General features: G+C 39.4%; 1 protein-coding gene across 8 annotated transcripts in view; it reads left to right on the plus strand.

Moving 5' to 3' along the window:
- The first annotated feature begins 1057 nt into the window (after window positions 1-1057).
- The window catches only part of LOC131677965 (synaptosomal-associated protein 25), a 202616-nt gene continuing 189412 nt past the window's right edge, over window positions 1058-14261 (plus strand). For 7 of the 8 annotated variants that reach the window (XM_058958071.1, XM_058958075.1, XM_058958072.1 and 4 more), the window contains exon 1: window positions 1058-1152. In XM_058958071.1, coding sequence (XP_058814054.1) covers window positions 1073-1152 — 80 coding nt within the window. In that variant the 5' untranslated portion in view covers window positions 1058-1072. Of the gene's footprint in view, window positions 1153-8208; window positions 8227-8666; window positions 8693-14261 lie in introns of those variants that run through there. The other variant, XM_058958076.1, reaches the window with a different exon arrangement.

The following is a 14261-nucleotide window of genomic DNA, read 5'->3' on the forward strand; positions in this document are numbered from 1 at the left end:
TCCCTAGGTACATCCAGTTTACTGTGAAGACCGCATATGTAAAGCGAACATCACACGAGCGGAAATATTGACATTAAATCAATTATTGATCAATATATTGATCGTGTAAGGACATTTTGAAAATATTGATTATGTAGAATTCAAATGGGATTGACGTATTGAAGTAGTCTTGTCAATATTTTTATTGACAATATTCTCGTCTCGTGTAGGGTCCGCATAAAAGAGCATAATAGCAAAAGTGATCGGCAAAATGTAATAAAATAATGGTTATCAATTATCTCCCTATTATTTTGCGAAAAATCATGTAATATGCTTATACGATCCTGCAATGAGTAAATGTCAAGGTGATAGTAGATTTAATAGCCTTCTGTGTGCTTTAATTGTTAAAAAAATTAAAAGTTGCAAGGAAATTTTTGAACGCGATTTTTTTTACGTTTCTGTTAGATATGATGTATTGAAAAAAAGCTCTAGAAGTATTGGTCAATACAGGCCCGAACGTAGATCGCGGAAGGAAATGGAAGGGAATGGTTAGTCCGATACTTGCTTTTGCTAGAGGCCGTATATACCTAAAGCGGCCCTACACGAGCAGAAATATTGACAATAAATCGATTATTGATCAATATATTGATCGTGTAAGGACGCTATGAAAATATTGATTCTGTAGAATTCAAATGGGATTGACGGATTGCAGTAGTCTTGTCAATACTTTTAATTGACAATATTCTTGTCTCGTGTAGGGTCCGCTTAAGAGAAGAGAAGACAATCGCGTAGCCAGGCATTGTAATTCTCTCTCACTCACGCGAGAAGAAGCTTATCCGATGTCCAACTTTTCCGAGATGAGTCGCAAAATTCTCCGCCTCCACAAATAGCGTGAGAATGATTTTCCGGATAAAATTTATTTGACTTTTTCCTTCTCACCGGAGAAGGTGATAAAATTTTAATTTCGTGGAAATCAATAAAAACTTCAAAAAATACACTTAATTGCAAAGAAAAGCGGCAAAGAAGTATGATAGACTTGTTTTTTCGTGTTTTGGAATAACGACAGGAAAGCATCGAGCAAAAAAAGGATACCATGATAAACTCATTCACTCATTCTCCGACTGTTTTATTTATCCGGAGAAATAACACGTTTTATTTATCCGGAGAAATTGTGTGAGTGCCAATAACTTTTCGTGTGAAAATGTGAGTTTTTATTGTCGCAGTAGCAAACTATCCGGGCGCATTTACTCATATGAGCGATAAATGCAATGCCTGCGCGTAGCTAATTTGATCCAGTCCTAACCTCAATATTGAACCAGTTTCTGATTGGTCGTTTTGCCAGCGATGAGCGTTCATTATATTTACAAACGGGATAGAAAACAGTGCTGCTGAATCTATTATGGCTGCTTCTCATACACATCACATTTCATGCCAATTGAATAAAAGTCTTGAATGACGATATAGCTACGTGTATAGTTAATAGAGACATGAATAATAATTAAATTAAATTTTAAAATGCGGCTAGCATTGTAAATTCATGGTTGAGGTGCGAGCTTTGAGGTACAATTATTTTCAGCTATTGTAAAAAACATGCAAAAGGAATCTGGCAACGACGAACGTTTTCTGTCTTCAGATTTACGGCAGGGCCTAATCGAGAAAATTAAGAAGAGCAAGAAGCCTGTTTTCGTCTCTTCTCTTAGGTATATACTACTGCGCACTCCACAAGCGAGATGCATTATAGTATAGGTGTTCACAATTGTCAAGTTTGAGTGTGTTGGTTTGTTGCTAGTGAAATTAATCATGGCGGCCCAGGACCGCGAAGCACATAATCAACAAACCGACCAATCGAAAAGAAGCTTATAAGCACGTGGTAAAAATAAGTATGGCGTCCGGGATCGCAAAAGAGCAAATGTTTACATCACTAACCAATCAGAATAAAGTATGAGACCACGTGCTTCTGTTTTCTTCTTCATTCTTCTTGTTTGCCCGAAAAAAGTGACAGCTGATGCACACATAGAAAAAAATGTGTACACCTGTATACACCTCGCTCCACAAGTACCACTTGAGGAGGAGGATATTTTTGTTAGTAAGAGTATAGAAGTTGGATCACTTCTTCTTTACCGACGCCAGAGAGAGGTGACCTCGGCTGGAATTGAACCCCAGGCCAACTGGAATGAGTGACGGTCACGCTTACCACTCAACCACCGGCGCCGTCATACATTCAATTTACATTTACTCTAACCAAAATACTTTTCCTGATGTACAGTGTAAACTAACAGATTTTAGTGCGCAATAAAACTACACATTACAAATTACATTCTATGTAAAAACGCCTAACCTCTACGAAGAATTTTTGAGGTAATTTTTCAATCAAGGGTTTTTTACTCATTTGAAATTTAAATTGCTATTTTTCATGAAAAATTCCCCCATTTTATGAGTAGAAGGTCCCTCAATTGAAAAGTTGTCTCGAAAACTTGTAGGGGTCAGGCTATTTTTAAATAGAATGTGTATGCAAAGTTTGAAATAAATCGGTTAAGTAGTTTTTAAATGGCACCACAAATCGTGTTTTTTCCAGAGACGTTCTATAAAAAGTATCGTCACCGCTTCGCTTGTCGATATGTTTGCATAGAAAAATCACAGAATGTTATTAAAATTATATAGTATAATGTACAAAAGTTTTGATCAATTTGCTTCACCCAAATTTCTAAAAAAAATCGCCATGTTTTTGTTTCACACTGAAACCCTTACTCCACCCTTAAGCAAATTAACAGTGGCTCTGTATACCTCAAAATTTCAGGTCACGGAGTAAATTTTGTTTAAAAAGCTTTCAGCAGATTGATTCGAGTTTTCTGATCAGTAGATCGAAGGTCACAGGTTTTTTGAACATATTCAAAGCAGGAGCGGGAAAGACAGGCTACGCATGACTTTGTACGAGAATATATTTTTACAATCAAATCAGACCAAGGTAACTTCCGAATCACGGTTTTGTTGAAAAATGGGGATTTTTTTGGAAAAGGTTATAAATAGCTTATTGTATGAAAACTAACAAAATCGAGGAGGGCAGCTTTAAAGTAGTTTCGATTATAAACAACTAGCTAGTACCCATCGCGCGTTGCTGCAACTTTCAGCGAAATAGGAGTAAAACACAATCTGTTCCGAAGCGCCAACTGGCGGGTAGATAATCCCCAACCAATAGCACACAAACACGCTCCATAACAAATGCCTATGTATAAATTTTTACGGCAATCCGTTAAGCCGTTTGGGAGTCTATAAATCATATACATACAAACATTGACTTTTATATGTATAGTTTTGTTACTACTATCCTTACTAATGGTATTGCGCCTGAGAAAGTGCCGTTATTAGCTAAGCTAGCATGAAGATCTAAAGCTTTCAGGATCCGCTGGACGATATATGTATGTACTACCGTTATATGCATATTTGTCCCATGTTCTACGGGATTTCCTATATACACTAAAGTGGAACACGGTTACATAAAAAAATTAAATTTTGCTCCGAGTAACTTTTTGAGTCCGATTTAACTCCTAGAACAACTCCGCAAATTTTAAGCTCGTTCGGTGAAACTATATTTTTGCGCCCACGGTTTAAAGTTTACATGGGATTTCACATGGGGAAATCGTCGTTTGCAGAATAATTCTTCCAAGAGTCACCCGTTACCTCCTAAAAACTAAATTGATATATTATTTTTGTTGAAAATTTGTCAAGGAAACAAAGTCTAGAAGTCCGCCGAGCGATCTGATGTTTGTGAAAAAAGTTAGTAGGCAAAAACCGACTGATGCCCTTAAGATTGATTCAAATTTCACTTTTCATAGCATCACTGCTTTTGACGGCCGAATTATATACACTGAAGTTTTTTTATGCGGGGGATACGTACCGCATAAAAAAATCCGCATAAAAAACCACATAACTTTGAAAATCCGCATAAAAAAACCGCATAACTTAAGAGCCATAGTGCTTAAGGAAGAGCAAGCAGTAAGAAAGTTTAGAGAAAAGTGTGGAGTAGGGTCATATGAGCAAGCTTAGAACTTCCCGGCTACTCACCTCTTTTTCTTCTGCAACGCAGGAGTCAGTATCTTTTGGCATTGAATGCGAATAACCTGAGTGCGGCATGTCCAGGCAAGCGTAAAGTCACTTAATGACTTATGCTGTCGGAACCGTGACTCCCCGGAATCGCAAGGCTGACCTCGGCACCTAACCGACCAGCATCGAGATAACGATTTCGAGAGAAATTTCAACGTCGGGAAATAGTTCCACCGCCGGGGACTAGTTCGAATAGATCGGGAATTAGCTCCGGCAGATGCTCGTCGGGGCGCCTGTCAACTGGAAGTCACCCTCCACCCAGAATCGCAGGACCGACCTCGGCATCTGCCCGGGTAGTATCGGTTTCGGAAGATCTTCCACTGCCGGGGAACTCTTCGTCGGAGTAGGAAAGATCCACCGTCGGGGACTATTCCGAGTAGTCCGTAGCGAATCACCGGCTTGAATCATCGGGGCGCCAGTGAACCGGACGTAATCCTCCACTGGGAATCGCTGGACTGACCTCGGCATTCTGCCGGACTTCATCTAAGGAAGAATAACGTGTCCGTCAACGGTTGCAGGAGACATTCATTCATCGGGGAACTCTCCGCCGTGGTAGGCTAGCTGCACCGTCGGTAACTACGTCGAGTAGCACCGAACGCGACAGACCCTGGTCGTTGGGGCACCAGTGAACCGGAAGCCACCCTCCAACCGGAATCGCCAGATCGACCACGGCATCCAACTGGTCAACATAGAGAGGAAGGCATGTAGAATATCATGTCGAGCAGGATTAATATGGCGGTTACGAGACAAGCGAAATCTAGCACGACCAGCTAGACCTGGAATCAAGTGAAGTGCATTAGCACGCCTCCCCCCAAAGTAGTCATTTCAAATGGAATCGGGGGGATCAGGCAAATGTCCGACTTCTTGGTGGAGTTTAGAGGAATAGGGTTCAGAGTTATCTTCTCTGTCCAGAGTTCCTCACTCTGGCACACGATGGACGAAATCGGTAGTATGGTCTAACTACTGAACGTGTGCCGGGTCGGCGTAAAAGCTTTATCACCAAGTAAAAAAATACACTTTAGACTTTTTTCCGATCTCGCCGAACTGAGTCGAATGGTACAAGAGATTCGGCTCTGCGGGCCTCGGTTAAAAAGTCGAAATTCCGATCGATTGCATAAGTTTTATTATGAGAAAGGTAAAAAGGTATGCAGTCATCTTCTGTTTTTATTTTCACTGCATCAAGAATGCTTCTCATATCCTTAACCCAAAGACTAGTAATTTATAACCTAAAATAAAAATATGAACATTTTGTCTTTTGTTCAAGTATGTGCATTCACGAGGATCTATCTTTCGATAAAAGTCGCTTTAGGTGATGCCCTAGAAATTAAAAGGAAGCTGCATAAAAAGAATCGCATTACTTTGAAAATCCGCATTACAAAAAACCGCATAACTTTGAAAATCCGCATAAAAAAGCCGCGTTACTTTGAAAATCCGCATAAAAAGACTACAGTGTACAAAAATTTTAACTTTCTCTTATTACAAAACAAGCTTGAATTTATCTTTCAAAAGTCTTGTGAAGTGGCTAGACTGTACAAATAATTGGTGTTGATACATTTAGAGAAGATTAAGACGAAATTGCAGTTAATTGGACAACCAACAGCAGTGTTCCTAGAAAAATGAATATTTTATCAATCGTCAGAGCATCAGTCGGTTTCTGCTTAATAACTTGTAAATTTCTTTTAAAAGCCACATAACGGTTTATTTTTTGGAAGAAATGGGCGGCTCCTGGAGGAATTATCTTGGGAAAGTTCATTTTCCCATACAAAATCCCATATAAACATTAAACAGTATGTGCAAAATATGGTTTCAGGGATCGAGCTAAGAATTTGTACAGTTGTTCTAGGACCTAAATGGTACCTAAAAAGTTGCTCGGAGCAGAAATCTAATTTTTGTCCCACCCTAACATACATTGGGCAATTATGCGTATAACGGCATTGTATGTATGTAGTAAGAAGCCACTGTCAATTCAATGCATTATCAGTGGATGCGGGTAGGCTTACAGTATATTGAATTTGTGTATCAGGTAACCTTCATATTATTGCTGTTGCCGAAGGGCCAAAATAGGGTTGGGGGGACCCGTAAACAGAGGCGCATACGCGCATTCCGCGGGAAACAAAGAATCTCCTTTCCACAATGACAAGGCGCTGTATGATGTGGCCACGAACTCGCCATCGGAAGAGCAAGGATAACTATGATCCTCTCATTTACCCGTTACTCACACATAGGAACTATAGCCGAGGGACTGTTCTTCCGGTTATCATCCCTGGGCATAGGCCGTTCAGCATCAAATTATAGTCTTGTCAGTTGTGGTCTTGTCAGACTGCAAGTGGCGTGAAATCCCATGATGATAACAGATATGGTATTTACATATGCATTTCGTCGCTGTTGTGCTATCTTATGACAAACGCCATTTAGGGGTAAACTGAGTTAGATACACATTACTTGTCCAAAAAATCTCTTCAAAATGGCGTTTTCAGAATTTTGACATTCTGCTTGGTTACTGAAATATAGCGAGAAACGTGCTGATAAATTTTCAATTTTTTGCTTCAAATGACTGTATCTGGGGATTGGTTCAAATTATCGTGATGCATAAGATGTTTTTTTGTGTAAAACTATCTGAGAAACACAATGGCATAATCAGTTTCAAAAGAAAAATGCACGAAGTGTGAGAAAAAGGCAGTTTTAGTTTGGAAATTTAGGATATTTGGCAACACTGTAATAAAAAAAAGCTAGTTGTGCTAGGATCCCTGACTAATTTTCTTCAAAATGCGTCTCACCGATTGTTTATAGACCAAATGAAGCCAAAGATATGAATAAAAGTTTATAATTGATGCTTTTTTTCTATGGAAATTTTCCATGCACGATTATGACACGCCATACAAATTTTGTCATCAATACACACCTATGACACGTGTGAGTGCGACTTTTGTTAACATTTTTAGTAAATACTCGCAACATAGTCAACCGATCTTCCAAGTATTTGAGAGATTAATATAGAATAGATAGAAGCATCAATTGTCTTCATTGAATTGTTTCTACCATTTATAAGTTTCATAATATCCAATGTCAAACTTTAAAAATCGTTTTTCTCGAAATGTGCTAAATGGCGCTTGTCATAAGATAGCACAATAGCGACGATGTAGGTTTTGGTTTTACGGTTGGCAGGATAGACATGACGCAAATATTACAAAGCTTCCCGAAAATTAAACTATAAAACTAAATTTATTTCAATTTTGAAAACTAAATTTATTTGAACATTGATCTGAATGTAAAAATTTAGCTTTTTCTACTTTCTGAGGTTTCTAGAGAGATCGCTGCCAGGCAGAGGCAGCGACGAAAAAAGTGATGCTCTGTAGCCACATTAGGTATTAACAATATTTCATTTAGTAAGGGATAGTACTTATAGACAAAAAAAAAATATTGCTGCAGCTTAATATGGTTGCGCCGCTTTTTTCATGTGATGTCCGAATTCGCTGCCGCTCACGTGGGCTTATAGCAACAGCCTTTGTGTTTGATAATACCGGGAAACGAGTGGATCACAGGTTTGCTTGCACGTTCCTTTGCAAAATCGCGCCGACCTCGTCCGGCGAATCCCAAGCAGTTTTGCACCGCTTCGGATCATTATAGGCTCTGTTATGTGGCCAAACCGCATCATACTACCTTCACTTATAACGATACAATGCTACTGTAGAATTATTTACGTTGCGAGGAGCATGGAAATTTTGTAAGCTTTCTGTATCCATCCAGCGCACGGATACTGGCATCATCACCATTCACACTCAAAGAAAATTCGTCGCAGAAGTGTGGTTGGTTTGAATGGCGCAAACTCAGAAACTCTCACATTTCGTTCAATTCATGCTCATTTCTAGTTATTTACTCTCTATTATTGATTTTTTTCGAATAACCAATGGAAACAGCTAGTATATCGTGAAATTTTATTATTTGATTTTGAGCTGGACTCCATGAAAGTGCGTTTATGCATTGTGTCGTCTTATGTCGTTTTTTTGCTTCAAGTGGAACTGAGTCAGGTTCAAACTCAAATTGATGTCAAATCTTTTAACTGAAAGCGGTTGGGGTTGCAGCCTAAGTTTCGGGGCCAAACATAAACGGCATTAGTGTTGAGTCGTATCTATTACTTAGTTCATGGTAAACAAGTCCACCACTGATAAAAACTATTTACAGTAAACACGTAGTTTTATTATTCGTTTCGCATTTATGTGTACAATGCGCAATACCAAAAAATGAGCTTTGAGTGCGCGTTCTTGGGGAGCAGTAATCCGGGCCTTATTATTGACTAACAAAAAATGTATTTTGTTGAATATAGGGGAACTGTGGGTGTGTAAGACGGGACATGGTTATTTTAGGCATATAACATAAAATTCCATTGTATTATATTTAGACTTCCTCATTATGGATATCCTTGAATAATGAAACACGCTTGAATACTGTTAAATGTGTACAATTTTGGCAAACATTGATAATCAGTACGGCGGATGTATTTTTTAAGTCTGTGATGTTAAGGTTTAACGAGGACAAAATCATTTTTTCGCGGGTTTTCTTCTTTCATTTCCATAATGTAACTCTAGAATGACACTTTCGTGGAAAATAACGGGTAAGTTAATATATGAGTAAATAAGTACAAACTTTCAAAAAATATGTGTACTGGTGGGACAAGACGGACAATGTTGATTAACCCTAGAACATTGCACTTGCATTTTTCACCCTAGAACGTTGCACTGGGATACAAATGTACCCCACGCGTTTAATTGCAATATTCGCAGGTAAAAATGGAAGTAAAAGAAATGTATAATACATCATTTTCTTCGTTTTTTAATTGCGAAAACAGCTGTAAAAGTGATAGTACGGAATTTATTGAATCAATGATACATAAATTGGTCTGAACAAAAAAAAGTGAAGCAATCGCGGCTTTGACTTTTTTCGCAAAAGTTACTATAACTTTGCGAATTTTTAACGGATTTGAACAAAATCAAATGATTCTAAAAGTTGAAAGAATGGTCTAGAAATGTAATGAAATGGAATTTCGACATTTTCAAAAAAGTGCAATTATTTGGAAGAGTGAACGTTTAAAAATCGGGTTTCGGAAAATATCACGAAATGCGATGGAAATTGAAATGAAAAAAAAAAAAAAAAATTCTGACCAGTAGTACATTGGTAACACGCAACGATACTGTTACAGCAGTTACTGTGCGCAAATTATACTTGTGAGCCATTGTTTTGAAAAAACTATAAAAAATAATAAAACAATAAAAATCACCAATAAGGAGAACGATTTTTTTCTACTTCAAAATAAAATTAAATTTATTAAGTTTTGTATTTTTTTGTGTTTCGAATTCATCTCATCAGTAACTAGCACAATCTGGGTGTCTAGTTAGACGATGTATCTAAACTAGTACCCAAATTAGCACTAGTTAGACACAAAAATTCCAAACAGTTCACAGGACATATGTGAACGCCTAAAGCCTAATGTCCCGAGTGATGTCCCGGGAAGTAAATATAGCTCTGGTTTGCTGACGAGAATGCGAAGACGAACTCTTGTCTTTTGGTACAAGAAACCAAACGCCTGGTATTATGTAATAAAAATTGGACTAAACCGTTTTGCGCGTTAAGGGCACAAGACCTAATTTTAATTAAGTTTTGTTTTTGAAGTAGAATACTTCTAACGTTTCAATATGGGGTCCCGTTTCAAAAAATTCAGTTGAGCAATTTTCCCAGGTTTGAAATGCGAATATCTTCCGTTCTACTGATCGAAATCGCAATATTTTTGCACTATCTGATCGGAAATTCGTGCACGTATTTCGTATTAAATTTCGGAATTAGTGCGACCACTATAAATAAACCAAAACAAGGATTTTTAGAAAATCCTTCGAAAACAGCGAGGAAAATGCGAGGAAGGGAATCACCTAATCCGCCATTCGGCGTCTGGCCGTCGTGGTCGTGGTGGTGTAAACTGCATCTCCGATTTAATCTACGAATGCTGATGGTGTGCAGGAAAATGTCATCCGAGATGCCATGACCTACACTGAACACGCCAAGCGCAAAACCGCAATGAATGTCGTCTATACTCTGAAGCAGCAGGGACGCACTTTGTATGGATTTGGAAGTTGAAAAGGTAGAACTCACTTGTATCATTAAAAAAGGCCCTTTTCAGGGCCATCAAAATCATTTCAAAGAATAAGTTTGCATTTTCTGTTTCATGGACTGTTTCTCCCTGGAGAGCAATTTGTTTAAACCCTAAATTATTATTTATTTCAGTACGTAAATTGAAAATATGTCAGAAACAAACTGGAGTGAAGTGGAAAACATTTTTACTAGGCGCATTCAAAAAAGGCTTCAATTCTCAAACATTTTACCAAGGTGCCGTATTACATTACTCTCTTTACCCTGAGTGTTCGATAATCTCCGTATTGGAAACACAATTTCAATTTTGTTCTTTATCAAAAAATATGTGGTCATCCTGAAAAGGAGGGTTTTTACACGAGCATTTCTTTCGTAAGTCTCAGTGTTCGATTTATGCTTTCTTTTCGGTCTTCTTGGGAAGCAGTATGGCTTGGATATTTGGCAACACACCGCCCTGAGCAATTGTCACTCCGGAGAGCAGTTTGTTCAACTTTTCGTTGTTACGAATCACCAGCTGCTGAAGACGTGGGATAATTAAAACTTCAATTCGATTCTTTGTCGATAAATTGATGGCCCTGAAAAGGGCCTTTTGTTTGGGCAGTGTTCGGAATTTACTTGGAGCTGCTGTATATGGTAACAGCTTTGGTATTCTGACAGCAGCAAACGGACGGCGGTTTGGATTTCGCGGGAGGTTATTGTTCGGAGGTTCGACCGACGCACAGTTCCGATGCTGCAAACGAACTGAGCGTGAGCAACAGCATGCTGAGTTTTTATACCTGACTACAGCACAATGTAAGCTCGTCCTTTTTTGTGTTGTCCTCAATATGTGTTCTTCGAAGCTCCACCCCTTCGATACACATCAAAGCGGGTATATAAAGACGGGCTTTTCGCGCGGAAGGTAACAGTGTTCGCTCTATTTTAGTGTTACGAACGGAGGTGGCAAAGTTAAGTGAAAGACAAAGTCCGATCGAATCGCGCCTGTCTTCAATTTGCCGTGGGCCGAATTCACCGTGGAAAGCAAATTATACTGAACGTGTCGGAGCGCCCGTTCATTTAGCAGCTGTAATGGAAACCTTGCTGCTGAAGTGTTGGAATTGGTAGGAAATGCTGCCCGTGACAACAAAAAATATCCCACGCTATCTGCAGCTGGGGATTCGTAACGACGAAGTGTTGAACAAACTGCTTTCCAGAGTGACCATTGCTCAGGGCGGCGTGTTGTCCAATATGCAAGCTGTACTGCTGCCCAAGAAGACCGAAAAGAAAGTATAAATTTAACGCTGAGAAAGAAATGCTCTTGTAAAAACCGTCCTTTTCAGGACGACCACATATTTTTGATAAAGAACAAATTTGAAATTGTGTTTCCAATACGGAGATTATCAAACACTCAGGGTAAGGAGAGTAATGTAATACAGAACCTTGGTAAAATGTTTGAGAATTGAAACCTTTTTTGAATGCGCCTAGTAAAAATGTTTTCCACTTCACTCCAGTTTGTTTCAGGTTATATTTGCAATTTGCGTACTGAAATACATCATAATTTAGGGTTTAACCCAAAATGCTCTCCAGGGAGAAACAGTCCATGAAACAGAAAATGCAAACTTATTCTTTGAAATGATTTTGGTGGCCCTGAACAGGGCCTTTTTTATAATGATGCAAGTGAGTTCTAGCTTTTCAACTTCCAAATCTATACAAAGTGCGTCCCTGCCGCTTCAGAGTATAGACGACATTCATTGCGGTTTTGCGCTTGGCGTGTTTAGTGTAGGTCACGGCATCTCGGATGACATTTTCCTGCACACCATCAACATTCGTAGATTAAATCGAAGATGTGTTTTACACCACCACGACGAGCTAAACGCCGAATGGCGGATTCCTTGGATTTTATCACGAAGAACCTTGCGATGATGCTTGGTACGGGAACGCAAACATGATACCGCTCATTGTACCGTCCGGACGAGCATGTTGCTCGTGTAGTAAGCGAGCACCCACTGATACAAAACAAGCTCGCGTGACCTGTGTATATAACATTCCCGTATGTAATGAAACGCTTACATGCTCCTTTTTGACGGCTCTGCGTGAGATGTGCTTGCAAATTGCGCATTTTCCACGCTGTTTTCGAAGGATTTCTGAAAATCCTTGTTTTGGTTTATTTATAGTAATCGCACTAATTCCGAAATTTAATACGAAATACGTGCACGAATTTCCCATCAGATAGTGCAAAAATATTGCGATTTCGATCAGTAGAACGGAAGATATTCGCATTTCAAACCTGGGAAAATTTCTCAACTGAAATTTTTGAAACGGGACCCCATATTGAAACGTTAGAAGTATTCTACTTCAAAATGTGTGATCGTCGGACAGTTTTTACAGAAATATGCATCTCATTTGCGAGTTTCAGCGTTCGATTTATGCTTTCTTTTCGGTCTTCTTGGGCAGCACTCCTGATTGGATGTTTTGTTTTTGAGCAATGATCACTTGTTTGTTCAACTTTTCGATGTTATGAATCGCCAGCTGCTGAAAACGTGGGATAATTCGTCTTTTTGTTGTCACGGACAGCATTTCCTTCCAATTTCAACACTTTAACAGCAAGGTATTCCATTACAGCTACTAAGTAAACGGCACTCTGACGCGTTCAACACAATTTGCTTGTGTATCGACCAATGAAGAGGAGGAGCTACGAAGAACACATATTGAGGACAACACAAAAAAGGACGAACTTACATTGTGCTGTAGTCAGATATAAAAACTTAGCATGCTGCTGCTCAATATCAGTTTGTTTGTATCGTCGTACCATATACGTCGATCTCAATGTTTCCGAACATTGTTAAAGGACACAAGAAGAAGCGGCCGTTCGTTTGTAGCTGTCAGAATAGTTCACCGAGCACGCCGTCTCAGATGGCACAAATACACTAGCTCCAACTAAATTCCGAATACTGCCCAAACAACTAAATTCCGGATACTGCCCAAAAGCGGCAACAATCGATGGTTAAAACCCGGGCACGGAAGCTCTACGAGAAGATGCTGACAAAATATGGCTGCTGTGTGATGGACGACGAAACGTATATTAAAGCCGATTTTAAGCAAATTCCGGGGTTGGAGTTTTTCACCGGTAAGAGCAAGTTCTATGTGGACGACAAATTTAAGAAGAAGAAAATGTCGAAGTTCGCCTCCAAATATCTCATTTGGCAGGCCATCTGCTCTTGCGGACTGATGAGTGAGCCTTTTGTGACAAAGGGCACAGTAAATGGCGAGATCTACATATCTGAGAGCCTCGAGAAGCGCCTTTTGCCGTTCTTGCAGCAGCACGACGAAGCTCCGCTATTTTGGCCAGATTTGGCATCATGCCACTTCTAAAAGTGTCCTGGAGTGGTATGAGGCCAACTCTGTCCATTTTGTTCCAAAGGACATGAATCCGCCAAACTGTCCCGAGCTGCGCCCGGTGGAGCAGTACTGGGCAATGATGAAGCGGGAACTTCGGAAGAGCAAGAAGACAGTCAAAGACGAGAAGGACATGTTAAGAAAATGGAAAAAAAAACTGAGAAACTGGTACCGGATGACACTGTGAAGACTTTGATGGCATCAAGCGAAAATGCGTTCAATTTTACACTCAAGGCTCCATCGATTAACTTTTCTTTTGATTTTTGAAGTAAATATATGTATAAAACTACCCTAAAATTTTGGTTTGATTTTAAACATTATAAGAAAATTGGCATGACATTTTCGGTGTCGCAATAATTTCGTGTTCGCCCTTTAGGCAACACGTTCCATGGCGACATGACCCGAAAATTTATCAATGTGAGGAAACCGACTCTCTTGTAGCATCTCTACCATACACTAAAAATTAAGCATCAGATTCACGGGCCGCGCGCGATCGTTCAAGAATACACGCTAGTATGCGAATGGCAGTCCTATTATAAAATCAAATTTATACATGCGCAGTTACATACACGCTAGCGCAAGCGACAAACACGTTAATTTGCAAACGCTCGAGCCCTTCGCGATCACTCTATTACGCGATTACAAATATGCACGCCTGGACTCGAACGCTA

The sequence above is a fragment of the Topomyia yanbarensis genome, chromosome 1, assembly GCF_030247195.1.
Source record: "Topomyia yanbarensis strain Yona2022 chromosome 1, ASM3024719v1, whole genome shotgun sequence".
Lineage (NCBI taxonomy): Eukaryota > Metazoa > Arthropoda > Insecta > Diptera > Culicidae > Topomyia > Topomyia yanbarensis.